A 21,167-nucleotide genomic window follows, 5' to 3' on the forward strand; every position below is an offset into this window, starting at 1 on the left:
ATCCTGAGGGACTCTCTTAGGCTTTCTGGGTTGCTTTAACCCTTTGGGTGTGGCTCCAATACTCAGGCCGAAGTGGTGTGCTACTGACTGTGCTTTCCTCCCCTTTTTTTCTATTTCTTCATCAAAACAAGTTTCTCCTTCTCCAAACAAAGCACCGTGCATCTCGCCAGACCCGCAGCGTCGTGCCATTCGTTGCTCAGCTTCCTGAAACTATGCAAGCAGAACGAAAAACATAATGTGATTTTTGCACAGCTGCTCAAGGAAAGAGTCTAATACATTTTCTCCTATTTCTAACAGCTCACGTGGAGGTGGGAGCAGTGACTGGACAAGACAGACAGCCCAGCTCCACAGGTGAGCTCATTCCCTCCTAAGTGGAGAAGTCTTTCCTGACTACTTTTTGGTCTCATGGAGCAGAAGGGATCTATTTCAATGCTGCTAATGTTGCTTAGGATGCCCCGGCATCCTGCCAGGTCTCTGAAAAGTTAGAGGTGCCCATCAGGCATCTCCATGGCAACCCCAGGAAGCTCATTCCAGCCAGGCACAGTGTCTGTGTCGGAGCGGCAGGCTGTTAGGTTCATCTTCTACCGCCGTTTGGAAGGGCAACAGGAACCAAGAAGGTGTCTGGTTCCTCTCGATGCACTACCAGGCTGCTGGGGAAGCAGCACACCAGCATGCCTTGGGGCCTCAACCTCAGGAACCAGCCAACCAGCTCTTCCAAGATGGTAGCAAAATACCTGGCAAAGCGTGAAGGTTTGGCTGGTGCAAAAAATGATTCAGTGTTTTGGACTTCTCCCACGGCCAGGGTGAGTGGCAGCGAGCACAGGCAGCCTGTACTTGGCAGGCGTTGCATGCTACAGCAAATGGCTCATGTCTCCAGCAAGCACCCTGCAGTGGGGTGGCCAGGGAAGAGGACACTGCTACAGGCTGTGGTGTTGGCATTTTGGGTGGGAATGGCAGTAACACAGTCAGCCTGAGAGAAGACGTGGCCCTCAAGGAAGGCAGGATATGCGGTAAAGGAGAATGCCATCAGTGCCAGCTTGATAGAACAAACCTATGCGTTTGCCTTCTAGGCCATGAATAGCATCGCTGCCTACAGTGTAATGCACAGAAGAGGCAGCTCCAGGCAGCACTTACCTTCTGGTCCTTGGCTAAAAAAAAAATTAGTCTATGTGTGGAAGAAATAGTCCTGCCTCCCTATGGACACATTCTTCCTGCCAGCCAGCTTCACGTGTTGTGAGGGACATAGCAGACCTCCTTCATATCACTCCTTGTCCTGGGAACACACAGAATCAGCAGCACTCCTCATTCAAGGACCCCTATGTAGCAAAACCAGGCCTGACTCACCCTGAATTAAGTTTGTCCATCTCCTGTTGGCATCATCACACCTCCTTCTGTCCTGACAAGCACCAGATTTGTCATTCAAGGGCACCTGAGATCACATTTTGGTAGATGTACTTCAGAGGTACCCACTGAAACACCAGGGTTACTCCTCCAAACAGAGGTCTCACAGCAAATTCAAACTGTTCATCCCTTGCTACTGACACTGGTATGTCCCACCAGCAGCAAATATGCATAGACCATCTCAAAGACAAGAGATAGGTTCCTCAATAGCTTCTCCAAGTCATCGGCATACTTGCTTCTGTTGCCACCATTGTGTCGTCAGCTCATCCAATAGGTCATGTGTCCATGACCACCATGTAGAGCATCCAGCTCCTTCCACAGCATCCCGGTACCTTGGGTTAAGAAGAAATAACCCCAGTGAGAACTGTTTCATGACCTTGCCTCCAAATGACCATTCAGGTCCTTTAGCTCTAGCTCCAGGTAAACGTAACCAGGGAGCATGCCCACGTGCAGACAAAGTTCCCAAGGAACAATCACCCCATTTTTACGGTGTCTCAGGAAGGAATGTTTAGGGGTTTAGTCCCCCCAGAGTCATTGTCACTTCAGAAAGGTCGATTACTACCATGTCTGCTTTCCCTCAAACACCGCTACCCATACTGAGCTGCATGTATTTTTTCCAAACTTGCTTTCCGTTTACATCTGTAGGTGCATTAGAAAACACCAGGTTGACTGGGCAAAGGAGATAACTCATTTGCCTGCTGGGTCAACAAGAAGAAGGGCTTTGCTCATCACTGCAGCAGAGAGATGTTGATAAAATGCGAAAGACAACACTTGGTCTAGCAAAGGACCTTCTGCACCTCCCAGGAAGTGACATGCTGTGTATTTAATTAGAAGGGGCAAGGCTCCCTCCTAAATAAACCAGAAATAGCCTTCCAGGGAAAAAATAAACCTGCCTGGGTGTTCTGAAGGACTCTTAGAAAGAACAGCTATACAATCTTCATCAGACTTGCACAGTCCAATACCCAGAATTTTGGAGGAGGCATATGTCAAGAAAGCCAGTCTGCTCAGGGGGGAGAGACCTCCTTCATATTTAATACTGGTGTAAGTAGATACAGCATGTTTTCCACCCCCCACCCCCCCATTTCTTCACCTATGTCTCTTAAAACATTTGTAACCGTACTACCCGTCACAGATGCATTTTGCATCGTACATTAACCGAGCTTGTCTGAGGGCAATTTTATGGTAAGTGGTTAACAATAAAGCACGTCATCCAAGGGCATAGCTAATGCATAATTCAGGTTACTGGGACACCTTAACAAATGATCCCTAAACCCTCTGCAGGGTATCCAAAGGCTAACACAGACTGTCCCTAGAAAAGCTGAACGAGCCATTTTGAGCACTGGTCTCACAGTGGTTGGGAGAGGACAAAACCTCTTCCAGCGACCAGCTGAAGCCAGGAGAGCTCACTGGCCTCCCAGGGGGAGGGGCTCCGTCGCACTTGCTGTCACTACCTTCAAAGGACGAGTTATTTGAAGATTATAAAAGGATTAATGCCTTAATGACTGTGCGCAGCCCAGCCAGAACTGCTCACCTCGTCTAGAAAGGCCAGCAACAAAACATAAGCCAAGCAGCACACTGAAGGTCAACAGATCCGTGCTCAGACAGACAAGGCAGCATAGCTCTCCAGCCCTGGCAACCTTTGGTGGCGAATGTCCTGCCAAGAGCCCCCCTCCCTCCCTCCAGGAGCCCTGTGAGCTGGGGAAAGAGGCAGCCCTGCCTTCGGCTGCTGGTGCTGCAGGCAGAGCGGCATCCAGCTGCCACCGTGCGAGGGAAAGAAGAGCACCCTGCCAAAGCAACCCAAAGTAGCCAAGGACACAAGGCCACTCCTGCAGGTCTCTGCCACAGGGCGTTAACATTGGTGTTTTTCATTTTTAAGAAACCTTAGCAAAACATCTGCTGAATCTTCAGCTGCTGAAAGCTTGCTCTTCAAGGAACAAAGAGCAGCAATCATCATGGCAATGTTGTTTTTCACTGAAAAAAAGGGAAAGTAGCAGAAACCTGCAGAAATATTTGCGGTCCTCTCTTTGAGCGCAGAGATGTGACACTCGCCTTCCCTAAGCCACAGCTCCGCTCCTCACCCAGCTCCATACTCATCATACAGCTGCTTCCAGCATCTCTGTGCTGTGAGGTGCACGCTCCCCAGTGGAACAAGTGCTGTGCCATATCACTAGCCAGGACCCAACCAGGCTTGGCATTTATGGACCAGCAATCCCATCGAAGATGCATTACCTCCTGCCAGAGGCTCTCCCGCCTGGGGAGAACTATTTCCCCAAGGCAGGTAGACTCCAGCTTCAAAGCATCCCCCTGCCATGTCTCTTCCTGGGGGCCACAGCATTCAATTCAGTTGTGCACCAACCCTCATTGTCTCCCTGCAATCTAAATACGTCCTGACCTCTCCTCACAGGACTATCCCAGCCATCTATTAGCTTCCCGGTTGTGTGGATACCAGGAAACTGAATACACAGGTTTATAGTTCAGTGGAAAGTTCTGCTGCCGTCTTAAATCATAAAGCACAGCTGCTGACACAGCAGAAGCTGCAAAATGAACAGAGCATCTGAGCAATCTGTGGTTTGGAAGCCGCTGGGAGGAGAATAAGCGCAGCGTCTTGCAGCTCTGTTGGAGGGAGGAAGAAAGGACAGGCAGGCCAAAAGAGTAGATTAAAACTCATCAGAGTGCAATTGTAATACATTATACAACACGAATGTGTCCTGGCACTCCAAAGTGAACGTGCAATTGAGAGAGAAAATGGCAGCTGAGATTCAATGTCTACAAATGCAAAGTAATGCCGGGGAAAAAAATAAATCAAAACTAACTCCAAATATATATGCACACGCACACAATAATGGGCTCTAAATGAGCTATTCTGAGTTGGGAGATGGATGTTGGGAGCCTTTGTGGATAGTTCTGTGAAAATACCCACTTGGTAGCAGGCGAACAAAGCAAAGCTAATGCTGGGACAGAACTTTAACAGGAAGGGCACGGAGAACAAGACAGAAATCATCGGTATGCCTGCACACGGAGCTGCATGTCTGGCCCTGGTCTCACATCTCAAAAGGGGTACGGTAGAGCTTACAATGGCACAGAGGAGGAGGAGCAGCAACAGGGAACAACTCCTGCACAAAGGTTCTACAGCTTGGAGGTGACTACCGCTAATGCCTTCATGAATGGCACAGGTGGAAGAAACAGGGATATTATTTGTCATAACACAAGAACCAGTAAGCATCAAGTGAAAGGCCAAAGTTTTAAAACGATGAATATTAGCCAATTACCAAAGGTGTCATCAAGGGCATGTTAGTTCCAAACTAAACTAAAGAGGCTGGGATTCATCTTTAGATGACATTGGTGTTGCCTCCGCTGGAGTTACATGCCCAGGCTTCCTCTCCAGAGAGTGGAGAAGACCTTGTACCACCAGGGTGTAAGCCATCTTCCCCAGGGTGGACAGGTAGAGCAGATCAGGAGAACATGCCCTGCACCTCTGCACCAAGGAGAAGGGCAGCCCTTGCACTTTTTCCAGGTGCAGGCATCTGCAACGGTCTTGGAAAAGCATTTGGGCACCCTCAACCACAGCCCTAGCAGGGCCGAGCTCTCCAGCAGCCATCCTTCGGCGCAGTGGAGGCAGGGCATCTTCCCACCACACCTTCTGCTGGAGCCTTTATGGAACATAGCAAAGGCAAAACACCTGCAGAAGAGTTAAAACGCTTTCCTGGGGAACGCAGCCTGCAATTCTCCTTTCTACCCAATGGGATTCAAATAACCTAATTCTTGCTCTACAATTGTACAGTCTCTCTGTCCCCCAGATCACCCCTGGAGAAATGACATCCATGTGGTAAATACATGTAATCATGCCACTCTGATAGCTTCTCTTGTTCTCTGGCCATTAATTCATCTCCCTGGGACTTAGGTGAACATTTTAAATCCCGCAGCAAATTCAAAGAGCTGCCTTTATTTTAAAATCAACACAGCAATAAAAGGCTTTCTCCTTTCCCTCCTCAAAATGTAAATTTTTTTAGCTTCAAAAATATCCTGGCACACAGACAGATGTGTTGCTGGTCATGACCTTATCTCAGGCCAGTGACAGGCTTCCTATGCATGAGAAATCACATGGCCATATAAACCTCTCAAACAAGGAGGGCCTGCTGCTGCAGCAGGCGGTAGCAGCACCCACCTAAAGCAAAGCCTTTGCCTTCGTGCTCATGGCACTGTGGTAAAAAAACAATCAGAAACCTTCCCTTTCCCCTCTCAAGGTATCCTTTTTTGGGAAAAAAGACAGAAGAAAATAAAACACTTCTCCGCGATGATCGTTATTTCTAGGAAAGCAGAACCTTCCTGCAGATGCTTTCATAGTGAAACACATTTTGGCTGAAGGCAGCTGAGGCCATCGGAGGAAAGACAGCGGAGTGGTGCTCAGCCTACAGTACTGCTGCCTGCGGGCAGCTGGGCCAGAAGCAGCCAGCTCACCATGAAGAGAAATAAGACCCTACTAATTTTTACAGTCCGCCAGGAAGGAAAGCGCCAGCAGCAACCGAAGCAGCGACGGCCACGTGCTCAGCTGCGGAGGCTCCAGCTCAGAGCTGCCAAGGAAGAAATGCATCAGCTTAACATCAGCTGGTGCCACCACAACATTCATTTGGGTGTCTGCACTGAGTTCAGCTCATGTGCTTAGTGTGACTTGGGTTGCACCGTTGAAACCTTCTTTTACGAATGTCCCCAGCCAGATTTTTTTTTTTCCCTTCTCCTTGTCACCGAGCCATCACCTTTCTGGAGCTGGAGAGGAACAAGGTTAAGAGCAGACCTGGAAGAGGAGCGAGCTGCTTTGCTGGAGGAGTGAGGCCAGGACATGCAGGGAAATCACTGTTGACAGGAGGCAGCAGCAGAGCGAAGTGGGTTAGTGGGAAGATACATTGGCTGGAGCAGAGTTTGGTGCAGGACACCAGAATTCGGATTCAGCCGTGCCGATGAGTAGTTCAGGAGATCAAACTGTCCCACCCGGGAGGATGAGGGAGAAGAGACCCGCAAGAACAAGGGCTGCACCTCAGACGAGTGGCAGGGGCAATGGGGAGGAAAGGGTGCTCCTCGCCGGGTGGTGCAGGCAGGAGCAGGCAGGAGCAGGCAGGAGCGGCAGGGCTCAGTGACAGGTGAGAGGGGTTTGCTAAAGGCCAACAGGCAGATGGCAAAACTGTGATTAGAAAGTCACTCCAGCCATAAATCTCGGGGACCTGAACTGGAGACAGGCAAGCCCCAGATGGCTTGGAAAGTCTGCCTGGCGGAGCCCAGCACGTCTGAGCGTGCATCTGTCCCTCCCTCCCTCCTCCTCCTCAGGTTTAACTACCTCCAGCTAGCTCCTTACAGCCAGAGCTGAACCAGAGACCCCTGAACCTAAAACTGCTCCAATGTGTGAACTAAAGGGCAAAACCACCACGCAGACCCCAACAACAATATTATCCATCCCCAGCATGGGATTCTCACTGCGTTACTGGGAGTTACATGCAACGTCCCATCCCTGATGCTCCCCTCTTGGCAGGGATGCTACAGGCACTGTCCAGAGGGTCACGGCAGGTGCAGGACCATGCAAAGGTGCACTAGCAAGGCAGGATGGAGGAAGGTTCCCCACAGCCACATACGCTATTTCTGGATATGCTGAGGAATTGCTTAGGGCTGGATTTGCAGGCAAGCATGGGGGCATATCGGCTGTCCATGCTTTGGAAGGGGCTCAGGAACAGAAAAGGGGCAGGAGATTGAGAGGGAACAGGATTTATATAGAGATCCACGGGGAAAACCCATGCCTCCGAACATGAGTAACTTAACACCGAGCAATAGTACCAGCTCCTGCTCGCAGATCCAGGACACCAACTTCCCCAGCTCGCAGCCAGAGGAACCCAGTGCTCTCACACTCCTGCCCAAAAAGCACTCGCGACACCCACAAAAAGGCACCTTGCCGGTGCCAAGCTCCCAAGACCCCCCACTGCCCCCACCAGCTGGTGCCTCCTGCACCCCCACAGCCCTTCCTAGCACTGCTGGAGAGCCTTTCAGCCCACAGGTGCTATCGCTCCCCTGGGACCACCGGCCAAGCCAGCCGGGGCTGGCAGCGTGAGCGGGACAGGGGCCAGCGGTAAAATTAGAAAACGTCTCCCTGCCAGCCCCTTCTCCGAGCTGCAGAGACCAGCTGAGCCAAGTTGCTAACCTGCACTGTAACCCTTCTTGTCCCCCATTTTGTAGGCTGGGACAGTTTCTAGAAAGCTGGGGATTTGCACAACTTTCCTTTTTGATTAGCAGTCTCCAGCTACCCCAAAGAGCCGGGCTTGCAGGCTGATGGGGGCAGAGGGAGGTTGATTATATTTTTTTTTTTGGCTCCTTTGGGACAGTCTGGCTTGCACCCTGCAATTCCCTTCGCTACTGTCACTTTGCACGCCAAGCAGCCCTGCAAAGATTGATCCTCCCTGCCGCAAATGGCTGCTCGTGCCCCATTTCTAGCCCCTTTCTCCCTGCTGCAGTTGCTGCCCTCCTCTCCCCTCCTCCTGCAGCAGCTATTATTTATACTCCTAAGCATCCTTCAAGTTTCTGCCGAGGGAGGGGATCAAAAGAGAAAGCCTTTTAAGGATTTCTGCCAGCGCCAGGAAGAGAACCCCCCCCCGCCCCCCAGTGAACAGTGCTGCTGGGGGATTTGAATGTAGGTAAGTGCTTAAAGCCGAAAAGGGCAGAGAGAGGGGAGGGTGAGCCGGGGGCACGCTCTGAAACCAGACCCCCCCCCCAGCTGAAACGCTGCTCCTTCCTCTGCTTTAGGAAACGGATCCCTCCTGTGATTTCCTTTCAAAGGTGACTTGTAACCTCTTCATTAGGGTCGGCTTTGGCAGAGCACTCATGGTGCAGTTGGCAGGGCCAGCCCGCTGGTGCGGCAGCCTGGGGGGGAGCGCGCTTGCCTTTCCAAGGGTGGAAAACAAACACAGCAGCTCGCAGCAGCAGCAGCTTCGCAGGAGGACTGACGCCCTGGCCATGCTCTGATGGGTACCATGGACTTTAAGACAGATCCCAGTGCAGTCACGATCAATTTGCTGCTTATTGTCCACCCTGAGGAGACAGCGAGCAAGCAGAAAGGGCAGAGAGAGAGGCAGACGGAAGGCAGCCGAAGCGCAGGTAACGTCCCGCCTGCGGTCGGTGCGAGGGAGGGGAGGGCTGCAGGTGCTGCACCGGCTGCCCGGGAGATGGTGAAGTGAAGCAGCAGCTTTGGAGCAGGGTTTGGGCTTCCCCCCCTTCTCTTTTCCTTTGCAGACATGCTGCAAAACCCCAAACTTCAAACTTTTTTTGTAGAAACCCAGCATGCCTTTGCTGGTCCTCCTGGTGCAGGACAGCCCTTGCTTGTGCAACGTTGCATGCTGCAGGTTGCTCAGTGTCTGGCTCTGGTGCATGCAACCCGGGGTACAGGAGGAGGTGACATACACACGGGTACTAATCTGAGGACCATGTTTGCTCTGCCCTGTGGTGGCCCTGAGATGCCTCCACAGGCTCTCTTGGCTGTGCAAGGGGAGCAGGGCGAGAGCTCAGCAGTTTCACCCCAGACCAGCACCTACTACAACAGAGTACAAGGCAAAACTGTTTTGCTTGAAGCATGTCTAGGCTTTGTCTCCAAGGATGACTACCCTGAGCCATTTATAGCTACAGTTTGGGACAGTCTCCCTGGCCCAGCTCCTATCCTTCAAGGGATCTTCCAAAAAGCTAAGGCTGTGCTCTGCAACTGTAGGGGGACCCTCCCTGCAGAAGTAAAAGGAGAAAAGGGAGTATTCCTGCTCTAAAGCCTTGGGGAAAAGCTAGATTTTCAGACAATCAGTTCCAGGCTAACAAGGATAGGCAAAGCTGACACAGAAGTTGTATTCATGCTTCATCTAACACAGCATCCAGCACCTACCCAAATACAAGCAAGCCCTATCGAAGCAACTTAAACCTGGACTATTACACTTTCTTCCTGGTATTTCATATTTTAGCAACAGTGGCTGCAACAAATGCTGCAGATGAGACAGGGAAGGTGGATCCCGATGACGACTTGTTTCAGCTGGAATGATGGGTTACATGAAAGGTTTGGGGGTGCTTGGCCTCCGGGCAGTGCCAGAACCTCACTACAGGAGGACAGCCTGCCAATCTCATGTTTATATTTTATAGGTTTGCAGGATGATGGAAATGGAAATAGCCAATCACAGCCACCTCAGGGGAGAGACCTTAACGGTATGTCATCTTCTCACTCTACGGATAAACTAACCACAGTACACAAAACCCATTTGCAAGCTTTCAGCACCCAGCTGTGCCTCTCAAGCATAAACATGCTCGAAACAACCCGTCCCTTTCCAGCACTTTGGGGGGCTTCAGTGGAGACATGTGGAGGGCCTCGGGCCATGTGCCATGGGAAGCATCCCCTCCATGCTCTCCTCTGCCCCGTGGCCAGGATGCACATTGGTGGCACTATACAGCCCATGCACAACCATCTGCAGGGGATTCTCCTGCAAGCTGCCATGGAGCTCGGTCATATTTCAGGTGCATGGAGCTCCTACGTTTCACAGCCAGCTGATGGCAGGGGAAATTCAGTGCCCCAAATTGCTCAGGTTGCAGATAGACCTTCCAGAGACTTCCCCAGCACTCACACAGCTTAAGCAGGGTCTGGGGTGTGCAAGAAACCTTTGGGGTTTCAATCCGTCTATCGACCAGTCCTTTCTTCATCTCCCCCGCTCAGAGATTGCTGAGTGCAAGGCAGGTGTGATTGCTATCCAGGAACGATGTGGCTGCTAGTCTTGAATGTTCCCCTGCCAATTCCTCACCCCTATGCCCTGAAACAGTTCAGAAGGAACATCTGAAGAGGTCACCCCTGGCCACACGCAGCCAGGCTGCTGGACCGCAATGCAACAGGACAGAGCAGCTCCAGCAGAAGGGAATCAGACCATCCGACTTGCTTTCCTGTAGTCTAAGCCTAATGTGATGTCTAGCAGAGAAAGGTGGGGGGCAAAGGTAAAGCAAGACAACAGGTAATTCTCATGGTACCAAACAGGTCCACAGGCCAAGCAATAGCAGCACACAAAAGCCACAGCTGTGCCCAGGACAGTGCTCAATAGGAGCCCTGATCCAAGCCCCTTTGAAATCAGTGGTGGCTGGATGGCTCTCACAGACTGTGAGCAAGCAATATTTCATGGCAAGATACAACTTTGGGGCTTTTTTTTACAAATCTGGTGGTCTCAGACACCAGATGATAACAAAAGACTCCACTCTGGGAAGCAGATAAATACTTAACACTCTCTCTCTCACTCCTCCATCATGCTCAAGAGGGTCCGCAACCAGAGCTGCAGAGCACAAGTCAGAGCCTCCATTACAAGTGATAGGACAGTGTCAATCATTTACCATGCCTAACTAATGGCAGGAGTATTTAGTATGCAATATGGGAAACCTTCTGTTGCAGCTTTACCTTAGGCGGTTTAAATGCCTGTGGGGATTACTAAGGAATTCAGGTGCCAAGGGAGCAGGCAGAGCTTTCACTCCTCTGGCACCACAGGGGTTAATAAATTCCCCTTTAATCAGCCATGTTAGCATCTTGATGAAGCCTCTGACGCCACAGAGCAGCTGGTGCTGCCACAATATTTACAAACTGTATTACATAAGCCTCACCCCAACCCCACCGAGACAAACAGGCTGCGGCCCCATGCCACGCCACAAAATCCCATCATTCACGGGCCTGATCCTTGTCACAGCCACGAGGTACGATTGGTAGCTGGTCTTCAGGACGAGCCGTGAAAAAACAGGTTCCTTGCGCTGGTCTCTGGTGGCTGGCAGGACGGTGATTCCATGACGCTTTGAAAAAGAGCGAGGGATCGCCCTGGCCAACATCCACCCTGCCTCCAGCAAGGCTTGAGCATCCAAAGCCACGCGGGAACTAGGGCTCAGTGTCGCCTGGCATTTGCTGACCGCCCTGCTAACTGTCAGCACAGCCCGAGGGGAGCGGATTTATGCTGCCTGCAATTCCCCAGGCACACCAGGTTCTCCACTCACCTCCCTCTACCCCAGGGCCAGCCAGCATCACTGAGACAGTCAGGGGCTTCTAGAGCACAGAGGAGAGACATGAAGATGAGGATGAGGTGCTGACAATCACACCAATGCTCCCACTCAGGGACCGCACGGCCTCCAAGCCCCGCCGTGCTGCCCTTCCCTCCCATCCACCTATCCAAACATGCACCTGCTGGTCCAAGCACCCTAACCTCCCACCCTGAGCAGCAGCACCCACTCCAGCCCTTCCCTAGGCTGGAGCAGCCCTCTGGACCGGGGCCAGGCACCCCTGGACCATGAGCAATTGGGCTTCAAAGCTGGAGAACTGGCTCAGGCTTCTTGTGTCGTTACTTACTTCGCTGCTGAGCAAAGGCACAGATTTAATCCACCTCCGCGCCAGGCACCTTTGCTTTCTCAAGGCACTGAGATGTTTTTTCTTTGTGCAACCAGGTCGGCGAGTCTCCAGGGAGTCCTGCAAGCAGGCACAAGCCGTTACTTCATACTCTAATGAAGGTAAGTGGCGACCCAAGGGATACCGTTTTTTTTCAGAGCAGAGCTTCAGTGAGTTCCCGCTCAAGTTTTTTCTGTAATAAAATAACCTCAGAACACCCCAAAAGAGCAAAAAGCCCCACCTCGACAATTTTGTGATCTTTAGCATGAAGAATTAAAAATCCCAGGGGAGCCTGGAGAATCCTTGGGTCTTTCAGTGTGGATGCATGGAGGTGGGTCCTGGGGCACCTGGGTTTCCACCATCCCCTGACCACTGGGACATGGCATAGACGTAATTGGAAAGCATGGTAAGAACATACTCCTGCCGATGTCAGCTATTCCAGTGCTGATGGAAGGGTGCAAGGGCTGGAAGAAATAATATTGGCAGAAGTTTAGCTTAAGACAGCTGGTTACAGAAGTCCTTTCATAGGGTAGATCCTCGCAAGGAGCCATCCCTGCACTAGAACAGGGACAGTGCTGGGCAAGCTGCACCCCAGAGCACACGCTGGCCAAGGACTGGTCTGGCCACAGAGAAGGAGGAGAAAAGCAAGTGTTTCTTTATGAAGGAAATCTTGATTAGGAATAGTAAAAGAAGTCATAAAAACATCAGTAACCATTTCATACCATTAGTTTTTAAAGAAATGAATGTAGCACTTCTTTGAAAAATTTCTGTGGAATTACATTTTTTTCATTTGTTAAATGCCTTTTAAACTTACTGGAAGAAGGCATTCCTCACCATTAAATTTGTTTCTTGAAAATGAAGATTTTTAATTTATGGGGGAAAACTGAGAAAGTAGAAGTTGGCAAGAAAACCCACAAAACCCCAAAGCTAAAAATAATTATTGAGAAATAAAAAAAGGGACTCCTGAAAACATAAAAATCTTGAGGAAATAATACCGTTTGCACAAAGTCATCCCTTTGAGAAACAACTTCATTTTACCTTTGAATTAACTGACAAAATACACCAGCCGGCTCTAATCTTGACACCTGGATATCTGCAGTCATCCCAGAATTGGAGTCAAGCTCTACGATTTAAAAGGGGGGTTTTACAGTTTTACAGTTTTTCTTGCCTTCTGCTTTTGGGGCTTAAAGGACATCGACCCTTTCTGCACAATCACAGGAGATGCTTAACTTTTTCTAAAGTTGAATGCTGTGGAAAAACTTATTCTCTGATGAAAGTGCAGATTCTTACCTAATTAGCTGGTTCTAAGAGCTGCCTTTCAAGGAAAACCCCAAATGTCACAAGACTCTCGATAAAATTGTAGGAGGTAGCACGTGCAACTGGATGGCAGCCCCAAGGTGCATTAATATCTTGACCTTCAGACTCCAAAGTAACCTCTGTCTGATCCGAAACGGGGAGCCCATGAGCATGCCTAGTTCCTCCAGGGAACCCCGGTGGTTGCAAAATCTTCTGAAATACTTGCCAAAAAAATGCAGTCTTTTCCAAAAAGTTCAGGTAATTCTTATAAGATACTCCCTAACTTTTTTCCTTGTACTTCTCTCTATGGAACTTTAAACACAAGACCCCCAGATTTCCATCTGAGGTTGTTCAGTCCCACAGCATCAGCATCAGTCCCACAGCATGCCTGGACTGCAGCTAGCTCTGCCAGGACGCTGCCTCTTACAGGCAATGGCCTTTGCCAAAAATTTTAATATCACAAGTCAAACCATTCTCATAGCTCTGAGCCTTTTTCTGTGTGATTCCAAGAAAAATCAATGAAAGAAATTGATTCTCTGCTTACTGTATCTCCATCAAGAGCTATTTAATACAGTGATAAACCATTTGTTTTAAGCTGCCACATAGTCCTTGCTGAGGACTTCTGCTTTATTTATGAGCTGCTTTATCACCTGTTAGGCTATAATGGACTGTCTGTTATTTTTTGAGAATTACAAATCACACCAGAGGTGACCGCAGGCTTCCTGACCATACAGTTTATCTTAAGGGTGCTTGGTTTTGCCTGGAAACCCAAGCGCTTTGGTACCTTCACAATCGCCAGAGCTGCCAGTTCTTTTGCCAAAGTTAAGAATTGGCTTCAGCAATGCTTTGGCAGGCAATCCTGCCCTTTTTCTCTGCGTCCTGGTTAGTTTTGCCTTTCTTAGGGAGTTTGTCATTGTTTCTTGCAGGAACCCAGGTGACGGTGGAGATTCATCCCAAGGATACCACCCCACAACTCTTCAAGAAACTCTCCTTTGGAAAAGGTACAGCCCGGGCTTTAAAACCTGGCTGAGCGGGTCAAGGGTGGGACAGCGAAGGGGCCACGTCCTTTTCTTTGCAGAAATAGGGAGGGCAAGAAGCCTGGGAGCTCGAGGAGACGCTGCAGCCCTCGAGCCAGGGTAAGGGTTGTGGTGATTGCACTAAGCATGCTGGGGTTGTTGCAGGTCCCCGGAGGCTGCCCAGCCTGAGAGGTCAGGACAACAAAGGTGAGGCTCTGCTCTACCACGGTGCATGACTCCAAGCTAGCCCTCGCCCAGGAGGTTGCTCCCAGGAGGAGACAGGCTCCCTTCTCCCTACGGGGGCTCGAGGCTCTTGAGAGGATGCCAACCCCTCTGCCTGCTCTGCCTGCCAGGCAGATGCTGCTGGACCCTGCCTGCACCTGGGGCTTGAGGATCCTTCTGCTCCCGGGGCAGGGGGGAAGGTCCTCCTCCTCCAGCCCTGGGACAAGACAGGTGGTGACAGTCTGCAGGCTGCAGCATCCCCCCGAAATCCTCCAGCTGCCACAGAGCTCTCTACAGGGTTATCGTCTAACAGCTCTGGAGCTCAGCTCTCCCTTCTTCCATGCCAGGAGCGGGGGGGGGGGGGTTGGCCAGGTGGTGGGCAGGGGTTTGATGTCCCCAGCCCTCAGGCTGGAACAAGAGATGCCTGACTGCTGGGGAATGCAGCCTCTGCAGAGCCATAGGGTGGTGGGGAGGGGATGCAGAGCGCACCGCGGTCCAGGCAGCTTGCTTCATCCCTCTCCCCTTGGCACCCACGCTCCACAGGGTGCTGACATCCATGTCCGAATGCAAGGGAACAGGCAAAGAAAAGCCTGAATTTCAGCTTTTTCCACCCAGTCTTGTTCCCCAGAATCACTTATTTCTGTCTGTCTTTTTTCTCCTGCCAACAACTGCTCGCCTCACACTCCCTTCTCCTCTTTGCTAGGTTTCCAGAGGACTGAAGCCCCACGGCCACCAGAAGGAAAAGACTTGCATGGTAACTATCAGTGGTCCCCTCACCCCACGCCAGTGGCATGGTGGGGCACAACGCGCGGCAGCCCCAGATAGAAGCCCATCAAGTCCTATAAGCAGGGCTTCCCCTGCTGCAAGCCTAGACTGAAGTGCATGGACAAGGGATTTCATTTCTATTACCACAAGTAGCCTTTGGCTTCCCAGCTCCCTGTTCATCGGGGCGGCAGATGGGGATGGCTTTGGGAACATCACATGTGCCTGAGACCTTCCCAAGGCTCCACACCTGAGGAAGGCTACTCTGGAAACAGGCATGATGCACACTTCCTAACTGCGGATCCCGCATCTGCAGCTTTAACCTGACAAAGACGAAAAACTGATAACCAATCCTAAAAAAACCATCCCGTTCCCAAAAAGCAAAAAGTAATTTTCAGAGCTGTAGAGAGTGGAAACCTTTAAACACGTAAATCTGCTTTATCTCTCTTTAGGTCAGCATAATAGCCCTTAACAGGGAAAACTGAGATAAACAAACAAGCCTGTTTAAGAAACAGATGCCATGTGCCTACACGCTGATTTTGGCAGACAGGTGCCTGCCCAGCATGGGGATGCACCTGCATCCCACCTAGCAGGCTGCACCTTCACGGGGACGCAGGATGCCCCATAACCCCTCCCTAGGGCAGAGGTTTCCAAGAAAAGCAGGGGTCATGTTAAAAAAACACCTTTGCAAGTCAGGAATAGACCTTCTGGCCACATCCCCAGTGGGCTGGAGCTGGCAGCAAAGGGGCCAGAGCCCCATTTGGGGAGATGGAGAGGGAGCAGGTGATGAATATAGATTTCAGAAGCACTGCCGACTTCTCAGCTAGGATAAGATGTTCTCAGAGCCTCTTGTGTATCCCACTCCCACCAGTACTTGCTAAGCAGACAGCAGAGGGGTGTCCTGCTTACTTAGCAAGGGTCACGAATAAAGCAGTACGCAACCAGCCAAAGCCTCTGTGCCCCCACACACAGCCCAAGGCAATTTACTTCTTGTCACCTCTCTCCAGGCAAACAGCAGCCCTATGGCACCATTCATTCACCTCTCCCAGCGCTCAGGAGTCACACAACAGCATTTTCACTTTGTGATCTCTTTTAAATCCCTTTTTCCAGAGAAATAACAATCCTACAGAGATAGCTAGAAGAATCTCTTTAGTCCTGAATGCCTTTGACAGCACATGACAGGGGGAGAGATTGCTATAGAGCTCAATTTTCCTCTCACCAGCTCAGAAGAGAAGGGAGGACTGAGCAGACAGTGGTCCAGGGGAGACATCCACCTGATACGTCTGTGCACCGAGCTATAGCTGCATCACTCGGGTGGCTCACTGATGAGAGAGAACAGTGTCAGCTTATATGGAGACTCTTAAAAAATAAGTTATCTGATTAATTAGGGCAAGTTATTAACCCTTCGTTCACACCGACTAGAACCAGGAGCCTACAGCCTGCAAAGATGCAGTGGGGTAGGCACACCAGTTGCGGTCCAACTGCTCCCAATGTTACATTTCTCATGTGCTTGAATTTGTGCAGAATCATGGCCCTTTACCATGCAAAACAGTCATCGCTTTCAGCAAAACTACTGGAAAAATCCAGCTCTTTGTTGTTTTTTTTTTTTTTTTTAAATGTTTTTGCCAGGGCTTCCACAGTACAGATTTTCCCTGATACTTCTGCATTATATCTCATGCATCTCCATATAATATCCTGGGATTTTCTATGCTGTTATACAGTGCCAAAGACACAGGGGCACCTCCCACTCCAGCATTGCCCAAATTATATCAGACTAGACAGGATGGCTCCTGTTTTCCATGCAGCTGGCAGGGACCTTCTGCAAGTGCCCTCGTGTCCTCTGCTCCCTAAGCACCCGCTGATGGATGCCTCCACGGGTTGGGCAGGAGCTCTGCAGTGTCCCCTCGTTCAAGCGTACAGCCAGGAAAAATACCCCCTCCCTATCTGAGACAATGACAACTCATTTCTTCCCAGTATATCCATGGGACAAATCCTCTTTGAAATCCATGCCAGTAGATCTGCAGCAATTTGAGAAGCTGGATGCCTACGCATTAAAAGTAAGTCTTGCTTTTGCCTCTGTCCTCCTCCCAGCTCCCCTGTGGGGACGTTCCTTGAAACCTAGCTACCAGCACTAACACCAGCTTAGTCTGAGCTATCGGGCCAAGTGCCGCAAAATCTCCCAAATAAGTGAAAAACCATTTCCCTGCAAACATCAGCAACAGAGATCCCACTCTAGGAGGGAAAATATGACCAAAAATACTTGCTCAAAACATGGAACTACAGCTTTGTATTTCTATTTTTAATGAAGCTCAGGTTAGAGCAGTCTCCTGGCAGGTGAAGCTAGCTTTAGAAGAGCAAGGCAGTGGGGAGGAAGGAAGATCTACCATAGCAATTGCTTCACCACGATCTTGCAACGCTTCCTCCTCACAAACAGGTAAACGTCAAGAACAGCGTGGAGGAACTCGTTAAAGCCCTGCTTAAACAAGCCCGGACCGATCTGGAAAAAGTCCGAGCCATATGGATGTGGATATGCCATCACATAGGTAGGTTGAGATCTTCAATTTAGAAGATAAGGCTGTTGCTGTCACCCCTGTTACACTGCCATTGCAGTCTACTCTGTACACCTTGTGGGTTAGCTGCAAATGGTGGGTAGGAGGAAGGCTTTCTGGGTGTATTTATCCAGAAATGTATTCAGAGGTCATCTCAGCATCTCTGTTTCCACAGTCCCTCTCCTAGCACTGCCAGGCCCTACAAGGTTTCTGTGTAAATGATTCCTTTCCACATGAGGAATCTCTAACTCCTACCTGACTCATTTGAAGGTGTAACCATACAAGTCTCTATCATGTAAGCAGCCGGAGCACAAAGCCAGGCTGCCAAGCACTGGCAGCTTGGTCGCCACATACAGAGCCATCCAATGCCACTAGAAGTTTCACCTCCACCACTGTCCTGAATGCCCTCAACCCCCATGCAGCCCTTCCCAGTGCACTCTGCATGCTGGTGCCTTTGCTCCGGGAGGTACCACCAGGAACCATCAAGCTGCCTTGTCCAGCTCAGTGTCATCACAGCCGCTTCTGCAGCTCCTCTTTGGGCAGCAGACCACCCCTTGCAAGGAGCAGCCGGGACAGCGCAGCACCGAGCACAGCCCGTCCTGGGTGAGGTGCCCTCTCACCTCTGACAGTCTCTTGGCTGTTTTGCTGCCAGCTTTGCCCCTGTGTTTTGTGGATACATCCCATACTCCAGTTTCTAGCTGGTACCTAACTGCGTTCCTCCTGTTGACATGTCCATCAGCCATGTCAGCACAGCACATCAGAGAGAACAGCTTTCATAAAACACACTGGCACCTGCATGATCACCGTTCCTGCCTGTATGTGCACCCTCTCAACCTTCACAAGAGCTGCAATCACCCAGTTTCCCCTGCCCCTTCCTACCCAACCCCAACGCAAGCAACACTGCAGTTTCAGAAATAACCAAGAGATGCAAAGAGGACAAAGAAGGAGGAGGAGGCAGCATTTGTAGCCTCTCCAGTCTGGCACATCAGAAGGGACAAAAGACTTCTTGCCACCCCAAGCTCCTTGGTGGGGGGAAACTGGATGTGCAACATGATCACATTTTGCAAGACATATGCAAAAGGGTTTCTTTCCCATTAACTCTTGGGGGGAAGAGGGGGAGAAGTGCAGCTGTTCTTTCCCTCACCTCTTACACATCCTGATGGGCTCTGGTGCGGTACGGTTCACTGGCTGAACAGGCCAGCTGACCGAGAGCAGAAGAGCAATTTGGGAAGCACTGGCCTAATCTCACACCCACTGAGATCAGCAGAGCTTGGCCAGCAACTGCACAGTTAGCATAGTTAGGTCAATCCCAAGCAGCTTTAATCTTGCCCTTAAATATGCAGACTGCTGATTTCACTGCATTTCCTGAAACCGAGCATTTGACTCATCCCAGCGCCGAGCACCCGTCGGCTGCTGATCATTCAGTCTTTACACTATTAACTCATTTCTGCCTGCCACTGCCTGGGCCAGATCCTGCTTGGGATGGCCAGTCTGGTTTGAGTCGGTCCATTTACCTTAACACACATTCATGGGATGTCTCTGATCCCCGACAGGTATGCTGTGATCTCCCCACAAGATTTTTTTTTACACCATCTTAGCCCTGGTTCTCCTTCCTTCCTGCAGAGACTGACCCCTATTTACATGCATGGGAAATAAACACAGTGCTAGGAATTTAAATCGGCTCACAAAAATGCCATGTATCCATCCTGGAAGGGCATGGATAATATAAACTACTTCCTTGTTTGGATTTTAAGTGAGAGCACTGCTCCCTGGATATCTCTTCCTACTCAATTCAACTCCCTGCCTGCAATGGACTGCTACCTCTGTGCAGCACTAAAAGAAATTATTTTATCTATCATTTCTAGCATAAATACAGAGCCACATGCAGCCAGCTAGCTCTCCATACCTCTCAAAGTGCTCTGCAGTTTTGCTGGTGGCCCAGTGAACAGCCCAGGTGGAAAAAGCCAGGCTTTCCCTACAGCCCCACCAGCCAACCCCGAGGCAGCCGTCGGCTGAGCCCCTTAGATAAAAGACAAGCAGTTGCAGCATTTCATCAAAGCACAAATACAGCGTGTTGCCAGCTTTTTTTCCTCTTCCACAGCATTAAAGGGAGGATGAATCAGCTGATGCAGCATTCCTTAGAGCTTTGTCAGAATAATATGTTCATATTTTAAGAAAGAGGTTATGGACATGACCAAGGTTGGTCAGTATTGAATTAACCTTCCCAGACCAGTTCCTCAAGCTCTGTCTGAAGGAACCCTGCTGTGCTGCTTTTCTGCATTCATTCAAACAAATTAAGATTTCCTACGCTTCCAGGTATTAATACGACTCACTTGCAACAAATCATTTCAGGTATTTCCCAACAAGCTACTTTCCAAGTATTTTTAATACAAATTGCTTGTAAAGAGTGCAAAAAGCTCAATGTTTTCCTTTGACAGTAACATGAGTCTGACTCCTTCACATGCAGAGCTTTCTGTTTTTTACTGGGCACTCTTGAGATCGTAGATCCCCCCGCATGACGGCAGCCCCTGGGGAGGCTCACTTTCTCTAAAAAAGCAGAGTTTTCCTCCCATTTGGATTCAGCTGCTGAATCCCAGCCCAGGCTTAGAATAAACAGGGATGAGAGACAGACCTTGTCCCTTTCCCCCCACCAGCTGTCCACGACATCCTTGCGCAGCACGTGCCACGGCTCGTTTCTCTTTGCTTGCGCTCACAGAGATGAAAAGCAATCCAAGCGTTGCTCCTGCTGCCCGTCGACCCCATTGCCTCAGGCTTTTGGATGAACTTTTGTCTGTGTTCCTTCCCACAGAATACGACATAGTGGGCTACCATAACAAAAGCCAGCTGTCGAGCAAACCCATAGATGTGCTTCAGACGGGGAAGAGCATTTGTGAGGGATACGCTGGGCTCTTTGAACAAATGTGCAGGTAAATTAAGCTCAGAAACATTCAATGCCAGGGAGAGTTAACATTCATTGTCATCTCTGTGCCTATTCTGTCTGCCTTTGCATTGACTGATGTGACTTTAAGCAGGACGTGGAACTTTAGCTTTCAAACCATGCTGTGGAAAAACAGCAAGTCCTAGAAAGGTCAATTTTGCTTCCTCCTCCACCTCCTCCACCCTCCCCTCCCCAGCATAATTTGCTTTGTGCCATCTGCTGAGCTTCGCATTGCATTAACATAATGGCAGATGAAAACACAGAGCTAATTTGGTTAGAAGAAGCCAGGTTTTTCCTTTGAGTATCTGTATGTGAAGGTTAAAAGCATCGCAAGACTTAAACAAGGAGTGTTGTCTCCAACATGCTCCCATGCAAGAGGTAGGCACACTCCCAGAAGGTGCTTTCCCAAAACCTTCTGGAGATGCCCTCTCCCCTCCACTACAGAAGCACCACAGGGACACTGCCTCACACTTACCGCACCGTTTTCTGCAGTCAATCTCAAGGTGCATCACCGTTGAGGCCAGTACTGCAATTCCCATTTTATAGCCATGTCAGCATTTAATGACTAAAATCCATTC

The 21,167-nt window shown here is 50.1% G+C and overlaps 1 protein-coding gene and 1 long non-coding RNA gene across 3 annotated transcripts in view; one reads left to right on the forward strand and one right to left on the reverse strand.

Moving 5' to 3' along the window:
* LOC138686818 (uncharacterized) lies at positions 1 to 11,866 on the reverse strand. The gene is made up of 3 exons (XR_011326115.1): positions 11,771 to 11,866; positions 1,345 to 1,733; positions 1 to 210 (listed from the first exon to the last, which is right to left on the reverse strand). It is a non-coding gene; the product is annotated as an uncharacterized lncRNA (long non-coding RNA).
* KY (kyphoscoliosis peptidase) overlaps positions 8,210 to 21,167 on the forward strand; it is a 21,470-nt gene continuing 8,512 nt past the window's right edge. Inside the window, exons 1-9 of one of the 2 annotated variants that reach the window (XM_069791816.1) lie at positions 8,210 to 8,532; positions 9,553 to 9,615; positions 11,866 to 11,928; positions 14,029 to 14,103; positions 14,284 to 14,325; positions 15,044 to 15,094; positions 17,077 to 17,159; positions 17,537 to 17,645; positions 20,461 to 20,578. In XM_069791816.1, coding sequence (XP_069647917.1) covers positions 8,400 to 8,532; positions 9,553 to 9,615; positions 11,866 to 11,928; positions 14,029 to 14,103; positions 14,284 to 14,325; positions 15,044 to 15,094; positions 17,077 to 17,159; positions 17,537 to 17,645; positions 20,461 to 20,578 — 737 coding nt within the window. In that variant the 5' untranslated portion in view covers positions 8,210 to 8,399. The remainder of the gene's footprint in view (positions 8,533 to 9,552; positions 9,616 to 11,865; positions 11,929 to 14,028; positions 14,104 to 14,283; positions 14,326 to 15,043; positions 15,095 to 17,076; positions 17,160 to 17,536; positions 17,646 to 20,460; positions 20,579 to 21,167) is intronic. The other variant, XM_069791817.1, reaches the window with a different exon arrangement.

Source organism: Haliaeetus albicilla, chromosome 9 (assembly GCF_947461875.1).
Source record: "Haliaeetus albicilla chromosome 9, bHalAlb1.1, whole genome shotgun sequence".
NCBI lineage: Eukaryota > Metazoa > Chordata > Aves > Accipitriformes > Accipitridae > Haliaeetus > Haliaeetus albicilla.